The sequence below is a fragment of the Rhamphochromis sp. 'chilingali' genome, assembly GCF_963969265.1.
Source record: "Rhamphochromis sp. 'chilingali' genome assembly, chromosome: 6".
Classification (NCBI taxonomy): Eukaryota; Metazoa; Chordata; class Actinopteri; order Cichliformes; family Cichlidae; genus Rhamphochromis; species Rhamphochromis sp. 'chilingali'.
This window is the reverse complement of record NC_137933.1, coordinates 29,559,842-29,580,201: the sequence shown is the minus strand read 5'-3', so window position 1 is coordinate 29,580,201 and position 20,360 is coordinate 29,559,842. Positions and strand designations below refer to the sequence as shown.

The 20,360-nt window shown below is 38.8% G+C and overlaps 1 protein-coding gene across 1 annotated transcript in view; it reads right to left on the bottom strand.

Annotated features, from left to right (window-relative positions):
* mdga1 (MAM domain containing glycosylphosphatidylinositol anchor 1) overlaps window positions 1-20,360 on the bottom strand; it is a 218,108-nt gene that overhangs the window by 85,903 nt on the left and 111,845 nt on the right. The window contains exons 5-6 of the mRNA XM_080885851.1: window positions 9,305-9,501; window positions 7,022-7,154 (exon numbers count right to left, since the gene is read on the bottom strand). Of these exons, the coding sequence (XP_080741977.1) occupies window positions 7,022-7,154; window positions 9,305-9,501 (330 nt within the window). The remainder of the gene's footprint in view (window positions 1-7,021; window positions 7,155-9,304; window positions 9,502-20,360) is intronic.

The window sequence follows — 20,360 nt, the reverse complement described above, 5'->3', positions numbered from 1 at the left end:
ATCCGGTTCATGTTCCATTACCCCCTAAACCCTTGTACGCTACCACTTTAAATAACATGACAAGCTTACAGAGTATGCCCCCATGTTCTTCTTTATGAGAGGCAAGGGAAGAGGATTTGGTCTCTGATGACGGTTACTAGAGGGCAGAAGCCAGTACTAAAATCCCAGGGTAGGATTATAATATAAAAATCAATCATTCCCCTTGTCCCAGTGCGGTGAATCAGCAGTAATCGTGTGACCTAGTTGGATGTATCTAATCTAAGCGGTGAGTGGTACACAAGGACAAACAAGGGGCTCAGTGAGGAAAAGCAAAATATGCTCATTAAACGAATATTACAGAAGATTAAAAAGCAACTCGCTGACTGCTTTTGTCTTTTACAATCTCTCTATTTCCATCTTTGTGTCCATCTGTTTATACCTCTCCCTCCCTTTGCCCCCTGTGTATTTCTCTGTTCTTTGTGTCATTTTCTTTGTTTCTGCATCTGTCACTTTATTTATTTCAGTTTTATACTTCTATTCATTTTTGGAAATCTGAGTCTACAGATGTAATTTTCTGAGAGAATGTTTACACCCGTGAAAGGAAATGTTTGTTTTCTTTTGAGATCAAGTCTAATTTTTATTCTTGTTTTTGTTTAAAGTATCAAAATATGTGCTATAAAATTTGAGACCTGAAATTTGCTTTTGTTTTTCCGTTACTACATGTTTTCATAGCGTGCCTTTAGGTAGTATTAGTGATTTAGATGATTTAGGAGCATCTTAAGTAGGGATGGGTACCGGTATCGTTCTGACATAAACGGTAGTAACCAGACCGAAAAGCAGCGCACATTTCGGTGCTTTATTTCCCTGAGATGTCATACACTTTGGATTCCAGCCAATCATTTTACCTTTGCAAGCGTAGTAGGCGGGCCCAGGTACCTACGTTCTTTTAGAGCAGAGCTACAGATTAAAAATGCCCAAGGCGAAGCGGTCAAACATCTGGCTGTACTTCACAGCAAAATATGCAAACTCAGCAGCCTGCAACAAGTGCTTTAAGGTGATACTGTGATAGTGTCAAAGGAGGTAACACCTCAAATCTGAAGAAACACCTGGCAACGTATAGCATTTTGTTAAAAGCCGAGAAATGTGCCGTATTTGATAGCTTGCTGCGAGACCTCACACCGAGCACATCTACTGCGGGTGTGGTGCCTGTTATCGGACCCGGAGCAACATACCCCAAAAACACGAAGAGGAGAGTCCTGGCCCCTAGCCCTGCCAGTGTAGCAGAAATGATGAAGGATGATGACGGCAGCAGCAGCCGTTCTTCTCTGAGTGAGTAGCTTAATGTTGTTCGTGTGTAATTTACGTTGAGTAGGCTAACCACGTTATTACATTAACGCATGTAAGGTGAACTAGCAAACACCATCATAGCTACATGCGGCTGTCTTCTTGTTTGATGGCAGATACTCCCTTCACCCTGGCCAAAAAGGCTAAAATGACCAAAGAAAAAGAGGGAAACAGCTAAACTGAGAGGTTTTTGGACAAAGTTTGTGTTTTTTTTCCATTGATTAAGCACTGCTTCCCAGAGGTGTGGACTCGAGTCACATGACTTGGACTCATTAATTTTATGACTTTAGACTTGACTTGAAAAAATGTTCTAAGACTTGTGACTTGACTTGGACTTTTACACCAATGACTTGGGACTTGAATTGGACTTGAACCGGTTTACTTGAAAAGACTTGATATTTTACCCCAAATATAAAATTTAACATGCATATTATATAGAGATTGAAAATGTGACGTCATTCACGGGTAGAACCGCAAAGGATTCTGGGAACTCGTGGCAAGCGGTACTAGCGCACGCAGGCTTTCAATTAAAATCAGTCACACAGCGATAAAAAGAAACACAAAAATGTCAAGAAGCTGTTGTATTATTAACTGCAATAGCCGGTCGCATGACAGCCACGGGAAGCCGACGGGTAAAGAGATCGGTTGTTATCGGATTACGTCGTTGAAGAGAAATTGTTCGAGCCATGTTTCCGAAGTAACAAAGAGGCGACTGGATTGCAGCCATTCAAAGATCAAATATAACGTCCCAGAACACTCCAGCTCACAGGTTAGTCTGCTCCAAGCATTTACACGAAGGTCAGTGTTTTTTAGTAGTTAATACGTCATTTTTATAACATAATTAGTGATATAGGTTACAAGCAAGTCTGGCGCTGAACAGAAATTGTCGCGCTATGCTCCTTTGTTTATTGTGCATAAATAATGAATTGTCCTGACACAATATTGCGTTTCGCTTCTGTTATTATGGTACACTGACAAAAACATATACTTTTATTCACAGGATAAAACAGGTTTTTGTATCACTAATTGCCCAGTGCGATTACAGCATACAGTATTATTGTCACTGCTACATTTCTGTGATGCTACCAGAAATTATTTCCACTGCTAATTAATTACCGTTGAGCTCAAAGGTCCTATTAATAAACGGTTAACGAATGTGTATTTATGACGACAATTTGTGAGACTGGTAAACTTATGATACGTACGATGGTCTTTCGTTCTACACGGTGCATTTCAAGGTCCTGTACCCATCCGTCGGTAAACTGTACCTGGGCTTGTTGCAGTGACCTGAAGTTACTAAACTTCATGAGTGTATGCACTCACTCCAAGAACCGTATAATTATAAATATGCATATAAATATGCTACGATGAGATAGCTGACTTCATCTAACTAGCAAATGTTGTCCAGGCTACGTTGGTGATGCAGTTCTTTTTAATGTGTATGATATTTTTGTCATGCGATTTTAAAGCTGGTCCTACAACCGCATCCAAGAATAACATGCAGCTTATCTCAGAACTGTCGGTGAAAATTATTCCAGGAGCTAAGTTTAATTGAGCTGCATTTTATAGAGGTGCAATTTCACAATTTGTGTATATTTTCTAAGTTCACTATTTTGTCATGTGTTGAGAAAAACACAGATTTTAAAATTACATGGTCTAATATTTACATTTAGCATAACTGCAACATTATTTTTTCTTTCTTTTTTTTAAAGACTCGAAAGGACTTGAAATTCAAAGTTTCAGACTTGTGACTTGACTCGGACTTTTACACCAGTGACTTGAGACTCGACTCTGACTTGCCTGACATTACTTGAGACTTGACTTGAGACTTGAGGATAAAGACTTGAGACTTACTTGAGACTTGCAAAACAATGACTTGGTCCCACCTCTGCTGCTTCCAGCCAAGAGTGATACCATAAATCCCCTATAGCTGCAGAAAAGGCTAACATTGTTATCTTTTTACAAAAAAACAGCTAAACATAAGAGGTTTTTAGACAAAGTTGGTGTTTTTTCCATTGTTTAAGCACTGCTTCCAGCCAAGAGTGATACCATAAATCCCCTATAGCTGCAGAAAAGGCTAACATTGTTATCCTTTTACAAAAAAACAGCTGAACATGAGAGGTTTTTGGACAAAGTTGGTGTTTTTTTCCATTGATTAAGCACCGGTTCGAGCACCATTTAAGCACCGGCACCGTTTCAAAAGTACCGGTTTGGTACTGGTATCGGATAAAACCTAAACAATACCCATCCCTAATCTTAAGTGTGTTTATGTGAGTATTTCAATATGGTGCAGTCTAAGTCTAAGGTATATAAACTTGTTAATGCAGTTAATCTGGAGTTGTTTTAGGAAATGCAATTCTCTCTATTCTTTATTTTAACAGTTCATCTCATTAGATATCTGTGCTCTGTTAGGGCAAGTTAGGAAGTGAAGAAAAGTGCACACTCAGACATAATCACACTTCATCCCTCTCCCCTTAACCACATTTCTTTCCTCTTTCTTTTGTAACCACAGACATGTGCATACAAAGAAACGCATACACACACTAAGCGGTGTGTGCTTTCGATCAGTCTGTGAGGCTGTGAGGTCCAGACAGATTGGCTGCTTTGGCAAGCTTCTGAGCCCTGATGCCAGGGCCAGGCAGGCGTTTATTGCTGTGTTTGCTGTGTGTGTCTTTGTATGTGTGTTGAGTGCGCTGTGGGAATACAATTGATCTTAGCCACAGGATCCCAAGAGGGGAGCAGAAGAAGGCTGGGGCAATGGTCGTGAAGAACCCCTATCTCACACAGCGGGAGCATGAAGACCTGTTTGTTTTCCTTCCCTACTTGTTGATTTTAACACTGGTAAATTGTTCGTATTTGGTTGCCATGTCCTTTTGGCCATTGTCTATTAAAAGTGTGTTTTCTATATTCTTAAAAGAAAACATTGTGTTATAAGTGTTGTCTGCTCTAATTAATTGGGTGTCTCTGAGCTACAGCTGATTTCCCTAATACTGAATTATTAGTATTAATTATTAACTATTAGTTTTTCTGAAATATTTCAGTAAGCTGTGTCCATCTGTTTTATTTTTAATTCAGTTAGTTTTTTGGTTGTTTCGTCCTCGTGTCTCTTTTTCTTTCCTTTTTTTTTTAACAACAGAGGTGCCAAATTCTGTTTATTTTCTTCCTAACTTTGTCACAGTTTCTTCTCTTTGACTTCTTGTATCTTTCCCACCTTTAGCACACTTTAGAAGACTCCTGGGGAACTTTTATCTCAAAAGAGGCCTTATTTTTCACTGGATAACATCTTCAGTTCAAAACCTGTAAATATATTTTAAAAGTGTCACAAAACCTTGTGCTCATCATAAAAAAAATATACTCTATAGTGTTGCTGATATATACTGTATACTGTTATTGCCAGTGAAAAGTAGCACAGTCTCACAGGAAAGTGTGAAATAGCTGATCTATTGTAGAAATTTATAATTTTTAATAATAAAGGCTGTAAACTTGCAAGATGCCTATTTCTGGGGGGCAAATAACAGTGGTGGGAACATAGCAAAATGGAAAATGAAGTTAATGTGATCTACACTGGGAAAGGTAATTATGTCCTTTTGCATATTTTACATATTTTCCATTTGTCTGCACGGCTTCCTTCCAAGTACTCTGTTTTCCTTCCACAGTCCAAAGACATGCAGTGGCCATAAGTGAGAACGTGAGTGTGAATGGTTGTATACCTCTGTGTTAGCCCTGTGACAGACTGGTCACCAGTACAGGGCGTATCTCACCTATTGCCCTATGAGTAAGTAGAAGCAGAAGATGGAAGTAAGTAGAGGTGGATGGATGGATGGATGGATTTCAAAGTGCAGGACAACTTTTCACCAGGACTCAAATTAAAAAGTGTCCTGCAATACTGTAGTGTTTAATAGCTATATATATTCATACATTACACTTATACTTGTAAAAATTTGCACTACAAATAAAACAATTTTTACAATCACTGTATGTGCTTTTGAGAAAAAACACTGCATTCCAGTCTTTGGTTGCATATATGACCCTCTGATGTGTTTACTAGCAGTATGACATACTTGACATACTGTAGTACTAAACAGTATGTCGAGGGAATATTGATCTTTTGGAGTTTTAAACTCCTGTTTAGCTTTTAAGGCTCCATGTTTATTCAACAGCCTGCTTTCAACTAAAATTGCAATTCACTAATTAAAATGAATTAAATAAAATTAGCGTAAACTAATGAGAGTAAACGCTCAGTGAGAGAAAGACAGAACCTTGTAGAGTTTTAAAACACTCATGTTTTATTAAATCTCACAAGGACCCTCTTGTCAAATAAATTAAATCTAATTACTGAAAGGAAATAAATATAACTGAATAATGGCCTTCAAAAAAAAAGAATTCAAACACTTAATTGTCAAGCAATCTAGGCTAGCCGACATTTAGAAAGTTAAGTTAGAAGAGGAGGAAGAGGAGAAAATAAACACAATAGGAAAAAAAATCATTTAAAAAATACAGCTCAGACAGGCATGGCCCTCTCCCTTGTGGAATACCATACTGACAGTAACAAACCTGACAGGGTTGTCAATGGCAACAATGTTGTTGTAAGTAACAGAGTTGCCGGGCGATGGCGTGGAGATGGACAGAGCGGTGCAAAGTGAATTGGAGATAACAGGGAGTGTGACAACTGAATTACAGCTGACGGCCCTGAGATGAGCTCTCAGCAACCGTACAACAAGACAGATAGACAATATCCTACACTGGGAGGCAGGCAGGAAGATAGAACGAGACCGTATTTCAGTGGAAAGTCAAAAGCAAGAGGGGAAAAAAAACTCACTATGAGAAAAGAAGACAGAGGGAGAGATCATACAGGAAGTGAGAAAACAAGAGGAAGAAAAAAGGAATCCTATTTCCTGAACAAGTAAAGATAGGAGACACTTTAACAATGAGAGAAAGACAGAACTAGAGATTCCTGCACAATCACAGAGCAAACATGATCAGAATAGTCAGATAAGATAGAATTATTAGAGGATTTCTGTACATCGACAGAAATAAAACATCTTGGCTTTGTAAAGTTGTAAACAGTTGTGGTCAGAAATGTATATACATTCATCATGGATATAATTATCTTGGTAATTCTGGGTTTTTTGATAAAGATTTCTTTAAACAGTCCTTTTTCCAAGGTGGAATGACTGTACCACATACATCTTTACTGAATGTGAAGAACAAGAATTATGTGCACAAGTCTGAAATTATTTGAGATTTTCTCTAATCCACACAGGGTCACACAAGTATACATATAGGCTCAAATGTATAAATGCACTTAAATCTCTTAATAAGCGGTGCTAATGGTTCTACACTTTATTTTGACTTGACTAGTCCATGGCTTTTTCATTTCTCATGATCATGATTGATCAAAACAGTCAGGCTTTTTTTTCCCAACTAAATTCCCAACACAAAAAATGTACTTATTGGATTTGCCACTACATAGGAAATACAAAATACTGGAAATAAATACAGTTCTCATGTTTTTTGTTTTGTTCTTCTTAAAGCCCAAACACATATTTTGGGTTTAAACTGTAAAAGTTTATTGGTCATTTTCTTTTACCCCGTCCCAAATTTGTGGTTTTTCACAATTCCCGGGTGTTCTAGGAATGTATCACCCGCAAATTCTGTGAACTGTAATGATAATGAAACACAAATTTAAAAAACTTACTTGTAGCATTTGTCAGCCTGAAGGTGACGGACTTGTCTTTGATGTTACACACATTGCGGACTGACACCTGACAGGTATAATCAGCAAAGTCCTTGGGTCTGAGATTCTTCAGCTTCAGCACCTTGGTCTCACCCTGAATATGAGAAACAGGACATCATACAACATCATGTTGGATTATTGTGCTGTAAAAAGAATCATCTGAGAATTAATCACATTAACATTAATATAAACATAATAAACAAAAATCATATTTTCATCGTAATCCATAAACCTGAAAACCCAGAGCGTTTATTTCAGTCTCTTTTAAACTGGGCTGTAATCTTGTGCAAAAGTCTTTAATATGCTGAACCGGGTTAAATACAAACTGAGAGAAGCTCAAATATTAACATAGATACATGCACACACGCATCCTGCCCTTGTATATTGCACGCTCTGGTTATCAAGTGAAGCATTTCAAATATTCATTCATTGTCATTTGATTGGTAAATTCCAAATATCTTTCACATGCAACCATCGGGAAAATGAAACTGATCTGGTTCAAAAATAAAAACTAAATCTGTTCATCTTCTCTCTATTTCTGAAAGCATGCTACTTGCAATCTCAGCAGTGTGCTCGCTTCTTCTCATGTAGATGTACAGACACTGACTTGGACACACAAAAGCAGTCACACATCTCTTAACATCACTGATGATTTTCAGATCAAGGCTTTGAGTCTGATACAGTAGGCAGTGTCTTAGGCAGCCCTGAGAAGAGCTTTGCTGGCTGGTTAATTGAACTCCAGGGGCTCTGCTTTGTTGCTGACTGGTGCTTTGATAAGTGAAGAAAATGGGAACAGTTGTACTAACTGAACAATTGTGTGCTCAGCCTGGGGATGAAGCTTGGGGACTGTTTATTTGGCAGTTTTTTCAGCTGGATATTGCTGGGTAAATGAACAAGTAACTGACTGTTCAACTTGATGGCCAGTTCATTTTAACCTAATTAAAAGCGTGCTTGTCTTAACGCTGATAGAAAGGAAGAAAAACAATCTCATAATGCTACTATAAACAACAATGTAAAAATGTAATACATAATTATTCATGTGTTTGCTAAGGCATTCCAGTGTACCTACCATGTTCTAGGCTTCCTGACATAGTATATTTCTAGAGTTTTTGGGATTGTTATTAAAGTTAATTGAACCTATTATGCCTGGCCCATGGTAATTTTTTGTTGTTTTACTTGGATTTAGTAGCTTATAGTATTTTCACAGTAATTACTTCAGTAATGTTTATGCAAAATAGGTATATCCGACTACCACAGAGAAACCACAGCAACACATAGTGCAGCTGATAATGTGTATTATCAGCTGCAACTGTCTAGTTTAATCAAGTCAATATTAGTTGCATGAAATAGTGAAAGAGAGTAATAAGAGATATATTGTTTTGAAAGTTTGAAACTAAATCTGCTTCAAATTATGAAGTTATGTTTCAGTTATGAATGAATGTCTCACATAAAACATTGAATATGGAGGATGCATATTTCCTAAAAGTAAGTTAGACCTTCAATGGGTGAAGAGTCCAGTACTAGCATCCACAACATATTATGTATTTAAATATATATATTAAAATGTCTTTTTGTGATATAACCTGTAACTGCACAAAATAATATGACATAAAATTGTAGTTAGCCTTAGTTGTAATCTATGTAGAGGTAATACAGAGCATTAAAGGGCTTTTCCCACTTTGGAGTGTCACACTGACTTAAAAAGTAAGCGTAGTGTCACACACTGAATAATGTAATCAAAACAATGTTGCAGGTTACGATGAAATTATTGCTATCATAAAAATAAATCCATCTAAATGACATATCTTGCTAACTGTCTGATACATACAGCTCCACAGGTCACTGATAATACACATGGAATCAAATCATGTTAAAAATAGCCATACAGATTGATTGCAAGTCCTTTAACGCCAAGTAAAACATGCACAGTTTCAGCAAATCCAAAGCTTATCAGTCTTGCCGTGGAGAATTATTGGATAATTGCTCTTCAGGGGAGAGGTTTAAGAAAGAAACAGTTCAATTCCTATGACAACCTTACATCAACGCTAATTCCACAACACTGTCTAAGTAAACATTGAATGTGAGACATATTCAATTAATAATCACGAGAGAATGAAATACGTTCAGCTGGGTGAGGCTTTGTCTTGATGGCAGAAAAGAACAGGGTTGAAATGGGAAGGTAAGGGCAGAAAGCAGGGAGCGACTCCACACCTGGCAGAGAGTTTGTGAGCTGTACATGTGTACCTGAGTGTAAAGAGGCTCATAAATGTCCACTCCATTGTCTTTGCTCTGCTCGATGAGCATATCCCCACGTTTCCAGATGAAGCGTGCGGGAGGGTTGGAGTTGACGGTGCAGCGCAGGAATACTGTCTTCTCTTGGTAGTAACTGCCGCGCACGTCGCTGATGGTCTGGTGTACTGTCAGAACTGGTATATCAAGATCTGCAAAATAGACGGTGAAGAAAACAATAAAACTATGAAGACTTTGATAATGCTGCAGGGAGAAAATTGCACAATTAAGCTCCTACTCCATCACACAGGGAAATAAATAACCACAAAATACTGTTTTATAAAATCACAATCTCTTCACAGCCTTTGCAGTTAAAAAGGCTTTTCATGGCTTTGAGGCTTTTTTTTTCAGGGGAAAACACTGGCAATAATTTGTAGCAGGGATGAGATCTGATATATGGAATAATACTTGTAAATAAAGCAAACAGTTCTAGTTTGTTGCCCACCCACACTGACCAAAGCTGTCCAAACAGTCACCTATTTATTTTACTTTCTAAGGAGCACAAATGTCCAAAGATTTCTGTGTTTACCATTTCCATCTCTTGCTGTGACTCTCGCACACTGCGCCTTCATATTTCTTTTCTGTCATTTTTTTAATCCCCCTTTCCCCCCCACTTGCTTCATTTTTCCTGGGCATTTCCTTCATGGAAGTGTCGTCTCCCTTTTCCTCCAGTGGATAGGATTTCAGCTGCTGTCACGAGCACAGAGGCTGCTCTCCCCTGGTTTCTGCCATCTCTACAAAACTCACTGCCACTTTCACTCCACATCACCATCCCTTCCTTTCTATCCTCTCCTCCTCGCTCTCTGCTTCTATCTCTAACAGGGCAGAGTGGTGTGTGTGTGTGTGTGTGCATGTGTGTGCGTGCGTGTGTAATTCTGATTCTTTGCAGCCTAATTGGACTGTTGCAGCCTTCAGACATTATAGAAACAATTTCTGCCAACACCAAAGGTTCCTCTCTTTGCTCCCCACTCCATTTTACTTCTCCCCTTCCTGCTCACCACCTTTTTCTTTCTCTTTGCACCTCCTGCCCTTCACCTCCTGTCTATTGTGTCAACTCATCTCACCTACAGCACACTTAAGTTGCAAGCTATGGAAAAATGTGAGCTGCGAATGTAACGACTATGTTGCTTGACATCACTGGATGTGAACACAGCAGGGCTCATGCGATGCTGTAAGGAGGGAAGCATTTGTATTTTTGGCTGGAGACATTTGAGAGAAACAATGTGTAGCTAAGCATGGTTGATTTGTGATTTTGTTGTTGAAAAGGGCACCGTTGTCACATGAGGGCTGTGCTTCACACACAGCCATATGCACATGCATGCACTCACACACATCTAGAACTATATCAAAGTGTGCACTGCCTGAACATAGCATCAGAGCACTTTTGTAGTTTGAAGGTTAGAGCTCAGAGGCAGACTGAGACATAAACTCACAGAGGCAACTTAAGCGCATTGAAGTGGCTACAAATAAAGCAGACATTGCATGAGAAACAACTCCTTTTTAAAATAAAAGGGTCACGGGAATGTTTACTAAATCATAGGACCTTGCTTTACAGTGTGCAGTAACCTTTTTGAATACCTTGGGAAATAAAAGTGAGTCAGGATCTGTACAACACTTAAACCGCATGCGAACAGTTGTGACTACAGTTGTTTTATCAAATCATCTTCAAAATAATTTAACAAAACAAACACAAACACAAGAAAAAATGCAGTCGCTTGAGTATTCCACTGGAAACGTGCAACTTAATTAAATAAATTCTTATCAAAACAATGTCTTGAAACACTGAATGAAGAAAATATTATGCTTCTATGCTATAAAATTATTTCCCAAGTTATCTCCATTCGTCCATCATTTCCCTAACCATTTATCCAAATTAATGTGTTTGGAGAAGGGGTTGAGTACTAGCCATAATAGATACACTCTCATAGCCAGAACCTATGGTCAATCTGGAATCACCAATTACCTGCCAGTTGAGTCTTGTGGGAGGGCCACTTGACAATTCATGCATGCAAATCTTTTTTCTGGATTATATCTTTACTGCAGTGGATCTACAAAGTATGCACTGGCTGTAATATAGTCCTGCTTTGTTGTACATTTTTATGACATGATTGTATTGCACATTTTATTATCTACACTTTTTTTCATCCAACTTTTACACAATCTGAGCTGACTAAGCTGCTTACTTTAATACAGTACACTTGTTTTGTACAGCATTTGTTTGTTTTAGTTGGGTTTTTTTAGTGAAGTAGTTCTAAGCTTTGTGAAGTGCTCACCTGATTCTATGGTTTTCCACTCTTAATGGATATTGTGATTTATGAAGCCACAGCTTGAGACAAAATAAGGCCCAGCAAGAAACTAGACAATGAGTTGTACCAGTATTTCTAGAAGCCTCTGCCAGGAAAAGGCCTTCAAACCTGAGAAGCTATCAATGATATCTGCCTCCTGGTTCTGCCATGTGCGCATGTGTGTGTGAAAGATTTGGAAACGGAGCTAGCACCTTTGTATACTTGAATTTGTGAATAGGTGCATGTGAATGTGTGCATTTATCTGTCCAGGACTGGCAAAGGATTTCTGTATATTTTTCACAGATCATTTGCAGCGCAAGGGGAACCCTAGCTAATGCCCCAGTAGTATGTGTGGTGTGTGCTTGTGTGTCTGCCAGAGAGTCAGTGCAATGTGTGATTTGTTGGCATTCTGCATATTTCCCGTTTGAATGAGAAGGTGGAAAGCCTGCCACAAAGAGAAGATTATACAAAGAGAGTATAAACAAATGTAAATAGTCGATGTGGTGGTCCACACTGTGTGGTCATGCATTCTGATTCTATATTACACATATTGCCCAAGAGATACTTTTTTTCCCTGGGTTAATATATTCTGGCATGGCCTTACATTATGTTTGCGTCGTGAAAATATGGATAATTCAAACTATCATCAACATAACCTGACGTAAGAAATGGTGCAAGAACTCAAAACTAATGTTAAAAGAAGCATTTCTTGAACAAAAAGTGTTCATTTTGTTTATATTTGGAAACAATGACAATGCTTCTTTGATTTTTTTTCTGAAAAACAGTTGCACTGTTAAAGCTTTTGCAATGCAAAACCAGAGGGGAACTCTAACTTTGCTCAGTATGGGCCTTTAAGTAAATAGAGACAGGGTGAAACTGCAAGTGCACAGAAATACAATATGAAACTTTAATGAAGTTTCTGATTTCCCCAAAGTCCTGCCTTTGCACACAGTTTAGATCAATTGCACTGTGTGGCTTTTGTTAGCCACAGCTTTTAATGCACATCTCTGCTCTGGGGGTCTGGCATTGTTTTCTGCTTAGACACCACACAGTGGTGCTGACTAGCTCTCTCTTAGAGTGGCCCTTAGCTTGGATAGATGCCTGCGAATAGAGATTTTTTTTCCCCAAAAACACTATGTGAGATTGCATTTTATAATTACAGTGCTGAAAAACAAATGTGCAGTAATGGAGTCCACATTAGCTGCCTTTAACTATAGTTTCTTTCATAAATCTAGACAGTAGTAACAGGTACCAGCTAAAAGCTATGATATCTAGGAAAGATCACACTTTCCTTGTTCCATTTCATCATCTGTCTTGTTAAGTCTTTAATTTTTTTTTTAATCTGGTCGTGGCTCAGGAGTTGGCAGTTCGTCTTGTAACGACAGACAGTCTCGGTCGTTGTGTCCTTGGGCAAGACACTTCACCCGTTGCCTACTGGTGGTGGTCAGAGGGCCCGGTGGCGCCAGTGTCCAGCAGCCTCGCCTATGTCAGTGTGCCCCAGGGCGGCTGTAGCTACCTACAGCTGCCCTGGACTGAGTGTGTAAAGCGCTTTGGGGTCCTTTAGGACCAGTAAAGCGTTGTACAAATACAGGCCATTTACCATTTAAGGTAGCAAGGTGGTGTGGTGGTTACCATTGTTGCCTCACAGCAAGAAGGTCCTGAGTTTGACACAGTTTGTATGTTGTTTCCAGGTACTCTGGCTTTCTCCCACAACTCAGTCATGCAATTGGTGTTAGGTTAACTGGTGATTTTAAATTGCCCATAGATGCTTGTAAGTGTGAATGGTTGTCTGTCTCTCTGTGTTAGCCCTGTGTAAGACTGGTGACCTGTTCAAGGTGTACCCCGCCTCTCAAGCTACAGTAGCTGGGATAGACTGCAGCCCCCCTGCAACCCTGTTAAGGATAAACAGAAGAAAATGAATAGATTTTTGTCGAGTAACACAGCACATAATTCATGTATAAATTTTAGTTACACATGAATTCTGAAAATAAGAAAAAAGTCAGACCTTTATGACATAGTCTTAATCTCACTTACAAGTTAATTGAGAAAGGGTTATTCAGCGATGTTTTAAAACTTCAGATCAAGCAAGCAGATTCAGTTATTCCAGCTGAAATTTCTTTATTATTGAGAAATAAGAAACTGCTGTTTTTTGTTCTGAAGTCTCAACCCGAAATTTTATCTAATATTATTAAAGAGATATACCCAATTTAAACCCACTAAGATAGTGATACTGAAAGTATCACTGAAAGTCCTCTGCTAGGTACTTACTCCAGCAGGAGGATGCTCTGGACTCCAAATCCTCTTAGATTTCCAATAACATGTCCTGTACTCTACTGAAAGTATACTGAAAGTATCACTGAAAGACATGTAATTTTAAAAATGTCCTTTTAAGCTTACTGTTAAGGTTACCATGAATTATATCTATAAAGTCTGATTTACACATCTATTCCAGTCTCATTTGCAAGGATCTAAGCTACTGGCAAATAACACTTAATAAATGCATTTAAGCTGCTAACACAGTTAACAAAGACATAACAAGAGGAAAATGTAAATTTACAGCATCACAGACATGTGCAGCATGCATCTTTCATAGATTAAAAATGTGGTTGCATGCCATCATTTCACTAAAATAACCAGAGTAACCATTAAAATGAAGGAAGCAGAGATTTACTAATCCATCCTGGCGGTCAGAGTTGACAGAGTGTGTTTTTGTAACAAGCTGACCTCTGCTAGGTACTTACTCCTGCAGGAGGATGCTCTGGACTCCAAATCCTCTTTGATTTCCAATAACATGTCCGGTACTCTAATAGCTCTCTAGGAGTAGATGGCCATTAGAGAAGATGACAGGCTCAATTGAATGTGAGTGTACAATAGTGTACAATAGAGTCTGTGTGTGTGAGTGATTGGGTAAGTAGTGGATTTAGTACCCCCTAATACATGTAACAATTTTTCCCCCAAAAAAGTTTGAACACATTGTTAAAAATGGAATTAAACAGAATATAAATTTTTTAAAACCCATATTTATTATTAAATTATTGCAAAATTTTGAGTTTCTATTTTAAAAGCTTATTTCAGTCCACAGCAATACAATAAGTCATCATCAAACCAGGTAAGGGATTAAAAAATAATAATACTTGAGCTGTTTTTTTGTCAAGCTCACATTTGCATACATCTGTAGGTATTTACAAGGTCTGAAAACACACTCTTTTATACCATTGACCACACACAAACACTAATGGAAGCTCATAGCAGCACACACAGCAGGAAAAGTCTGCGCATACAGAGAGGCACAAACAGAGGCAGACTTGCCGTTTGATCCAGCTTCACATCTCGTCAATTATTCAGCATTCTGCTCATAGACATTGCCTTAAAGATGGCATAAAACATGCACGAGGCCCACATTTGGAAATAACGAGAGCATTGCCTGTATTTAAAATGCAATGTTTGGAAGTAAAGGTTGATTTATTCTGATTTTCCGTGCTAAATTTGTTTAGTTTAGTTTTTAGTGTAACAATATAAATCACTTTTTTTCTTTTAACACACAAATTATGCCTTCATGCATGCTCAATCATCCAGATAAGGATATCCCAAAAAGTTGATTCTGTTCATCTGGAAGTATGAACATCCTATGTATCCAGAAAGATAAAAAGCATTGGCAGTCAAGTAATGAGAGTAAACTAATTTAAACACACAGACCATTTAGTTAGGTGCTTGCTTTACACATGCACAAAGAACACATCATGTCAATACACAATACATGTCAGCGTAAAACTACTGTTAAACCACGATTACAATAAATGCAAAAAAGATTGCAACCTCTGCAGCAACTTGTGTACATGTTCTGCTGTTAGGTTTAATAGCAAGGCACAGGAGTGTGGTTAGGAAGAACAACACTATGAGTCTTCTCCCAAACTACCACTCTTGAATTTGCTGAAAATGGTGCATTTTCGTTGAGGCAGCGCGTTATGTGCGAGCCTTAATTATGCTTTTGTCAGCAAAGAGCCTGGGAAAATGTATTAAACATTCATGATGGTGTGACTCTATTCTTTTAGGCCATAAAAAGACTAATTTGGGCACGGTTATTTACCGTGAGTAAATAACGACAGTGTAACTGCACAGCGGTAGTGACAGCAAAGAGGGTGTTAAAGGATGCAAAAGCACAGTTCATTCACTTAGCCTCTGGGTTAAAATAACACACAATCTCTCACACGCAGGAACACAAGAAAAGTTGCATAGGCTCACACAGTGTTATGCAATAGTATGTACACACACACACACACACACACACACACACACACACACACACACACACACACACACACACACACAGAGTGATACGTCTACATATACAAGTACGCAATAACCAACCCCAATACACACAATTTCCTCAGGGTCACAATAACACATGAATCTTAGAAGAAAGTCCTTCTATGTCCCCCGTAAATGGCTTCTGAAGATATCTATGGGGAGCAGGATGGATAAAGGATGCCCTTTGTACTCAGCCGCATCCATCCATCTTGCAAGTATATATACTTAGACAATTTCCTCTCAACCATGCAGACACATCCATAGCATATTGTTGGGGATGGCCAGATGGCAGATTCTTTTTGCATATTTAATTAGCTTTGTTGCGTGTATAGAACAGTGGACCATGGCAATAATATGTATAGAGAAAATATATAGAGATACACCTTGTAATATAGGCGGCTGCTGGTCTTAAAGTTATTAAAGTGCTTGTGCTTTATTGTGTTGTGTCTCAAGGTGAACACTGGACTCAGGGGCAATATGCACAATCTCTTTATTAAAACAACTCTGGACAACTTCTGTTGATCTTGTCCAGATACTAAAGCGGCATTCTGGAAAAACTTTACTGGTTCCTGGTTAACCCTTTAAGACCTACCATAGAACCAAGGCCGCCAGAGCTTACTTTATATTTTTACATGCTGTAGTGCCATTTTTGGGAGCATTTCAAGTTGCTATACATCAATACAACTGTTATAGCCCATATTTTAATAATATGTATGCATTAAGTCCATAGAAACTACATAAATTGCAAAAAAGTGCAATAAACTACAAAAAAATTTAAAATCGTTTTTGTTTTTTACATATATTTCTACTTAGGGATGGGTACCGGTGTCCGGTGCCATGATGGTACCGGTGTCCGGTGCCATGATGGCACCGGTTCTGACATAAACGGTAGTAACCAGACCGAAAAGCAGCGCACATTTCGGTGCTTTATTTCGGTGCTTTTTTTTTCCTGAGCTGTGATACACTTCTAGCCAATCATTTTACGTTTCCCAGGATAGTAGGCGGAGCCAGGTACGTACGTTCAGTTAGAGCAGAGCTACAGATTAAAAATGTCCAAGGCGAAGCGGTCAAAAGTCTGGCTGTACTTCACAGTAAAAGATGCAAACTCAGCAGCAACAAGTGCTTTAAGCTGATACTGTGATACTGTCAAAGGAGGTAACACCTCGAATCCGATGAAACACCTGGCGACGCATAGCGTTTTTTTAAAAGCCGAGAAATGCGCCGTATTTGATAGCTTGCTGCGAGACCTCACACCGAGCACATCTACTGCGGGTGTGGTGCCTGTTATCGGACCCGGAGCAACATCCCCCAAAAACACGAAGAGGAGAGTCCTGGCCCCTAGCCCTGCCAGTGTAGCAGAAATGATGACGGATGATGATGGCAGCAGCAGCTGTTCTTCTCTGCGTGAGTAGCTTAATGTTGCTGCAGAAAAGGCTAACATTGTTATCTTTTTACAAAAAAAAAAACCAAAACAGCTGAACATGAGAGGTTTTTGGACAAAGTTTGTGTTCTCCATTCTTTAAGCACCGGTTTGAGCACCGTTTAAGCACCGGCACCGTTTCAAAAGTACCGATTTGGCACCGGTATCGGATAAAACCTAAACGATACCCATCCCTATTTCTACTTGGTGAAATTTAAGAGGTTTATCCCTAAAAACTTTAAATACAAAAAAGTTGCAAAAAATTGTTTACAACAACAGGAAATTTATTTTGAGTGTCTTCATAGTTTTATTTTTGAGATACACCAATTTTTATATACTGCAGGAAAAACGAAAAACAATCCTATGATGCAAATTTGCAAAGAAAACAGCATGTGCATCAAAATAAACTATTTTAAGCAGTGAAATTTGAGTTCTAAGCATCCCAGCAACTATTCAGAAAAGCATAAAGTCAAACATGATTTATAAAAACACCAGTATAGGCTTTTAAGGCCTACATGTAAAAAACTACATTTTCCGCGAAAATGACATCACTTCTGGTTTCGGGCAGGTAATGGCGGACATGCGATTGAAACAGACATCAGCGCAAACAATGTGGGAAGTGTTACGAACAGCTGATCGGATCGGCAAAGCGGGTTTCTGGAACACTATGTTTTTGTTCCTGCAAATGCTTTTTAAGCTATATTTGCAAAGCTATATGTGGAAGGAAACCGTGACCTAGGACAAGCTGATGGCATAAGATGTAAGTACAACTCCTCCGGCTTCATATGCAAAAAAAATTATTGCGCTAGCTTACGCAGTTCCGGTTCTACAGGGATTTAAAAATAGTTACGCAAAACGGAGCGTGCCCGCTCCGACCGGCTTTAAAGGGTTAATAGAGGGCAGTGAATACATAAACGGATAAGAACAAAAAGACTCCATAGAACGGTGTACATTTTAGGACATCGTCAGGTCTCAGGAAAAGAGTCGTCAAGTATCAGGAAAAAAGTTGTCAGGACTCAGACAAAAAAATGTCAGGTCTCAGTTCTCAGGAAAACAGTTGTCAGGTCTCAGGGAAAAAATGTCAGGTCTCAGAAAAAAAAATGTCAGGTCTCAGTTCTCAGGAAAAAAGTCATCAGGTCTCAGAACACGAGCTATCAGACAGAGAGAAAATCTTCCTGCAGGTGGCGCTGTTGTCATGTGCCAGCCAAATTGATTTCCAAATACGTCATCAACGTGTGACAGTGGAAGAACGTAAGGTCATTGAACTCACCGGAATTCTACCACAGTTCATGCTAGTAACAACACAACGGCTGTGTCCCAATTAAAAGACCTATTATGTCACCGCGACGCGACGACGCCTGTCCCAATTCGAAGTGTACTCCAAATGCGTACTCCAAATGCGCCGTCGATTTCCCCAAATATCAAGCGTGGTCCGGTGCACGCTTCATGGTCCCATATATTCCACAATTCATAGCGCAGCGGTGAATGTGGATAATTTTGCCGAGAAATACGGCAGACGGCAGAAGCGGGGCGGCCAAAGAGTAAACTTTCAAAAGTAAGTACTGAATATTATGTCACTTATTTACGTGCAAATGTTTAATAACGAAGAACATTGAAACATTACTGTTGGCCACATGTCAGCAAAGTTACAAATATTAGCGATGTTTGTACTAACTTGGTTTTAAAGCCTTTACTGTAAAATATACGCAGTTCAATAGTTGTCCTTAATCTGACAGATAATGTGATGCTTTTATGCATAATTAAAGTCAGTCATATATCCACAAACACAACAAGCTGAAAGTCAGTGAATGCTGCTCGGTTTGCAGTCCTGAATATCACGGCACAAGCAGGATTCACTGCACTGTTAATGTTAGCTATGTTATATTACTGCCTCTGTTCGGTGTTGTCGAGCCAAATTGACTTTAACGTGTATTTGAACGAGCTGACGGTTCACTCGTTAAGCTGAAAGAAAGATGCTTTAATCACAGGAGTCACACATGTGTCCACTGTACCATCTGGGAACTCTTCTTGTTTAGCACTCGTAATAACACAAACACTAAATCCTCCTGTTTGTAGCAGTGTATACACCTGAGACTGTCACCTGTCTGTCTGTCCTGCACTCTCTCTCTTTTTCTTTCTCTCTGATTATGTAATAAAAGTATGAACATGTATTTATAAGTTACACTTGTGTTTGAATCCTGCAGCTTATCACACATTTGATTTCCATGTGTGACAACTGCAAGTGTCCAGAGTGAGGACAGACTGAAGACTGAAGACCCACTGCTGCACATCATCTGAGGCTTTGCACCCCTGATGATCCACCAGGACAAACTCAGCAATGTGTGAGGAAGAGGAGGAGGAAGAGCCAGCAGCAGCTTATAGATGGAGAGAATAGACAGACTGTTCCCTGTTTGTGAAGGACTGCTAGACAAGTTTAAAATAACTAATTGTCTGTCCTGAATCAGTCTTATTAGGTAATGTTCAAATAATTTTATCATTCCAGTGTTTTCAGTGTGGGAGAAAGTACTCAGGGCCTTCAAGTAACACACTATGAAAGGCAGCAACAAGTTTAATATTCAAAAACCTAAAGTATGTATCAGCAGCAGAATGGACCTAAAAATAAATGTTTATTTCAGTTCTATGAAGCTTTGAGTATTTTGGATTAGTAGTACTGCTGTGTTTGTTGCATCATATTGCTGTAATTGTTTATATGCTTTATATATTCTAAGGTAAGATCTATAGTGTTACATCATATTCTATAAGGATGTTATGTGTTTGTATACTTTCTGCCCAGTTTGACCCATTTAGCAGAAGTCAGCCTGTTTAAGGCTCTGATATCTATTCTTTATGATATAAGGAGTTATGACATGGTCTGATTTTCTTACCCAATAAAGGAATATTTAATGTATCAGTCTACTCTTCATTCTATCAGAAACAGTTATCACAGCTCGTACATTTTTTACACATATATGTAAGCATTGAGCCAAATGTAATAATG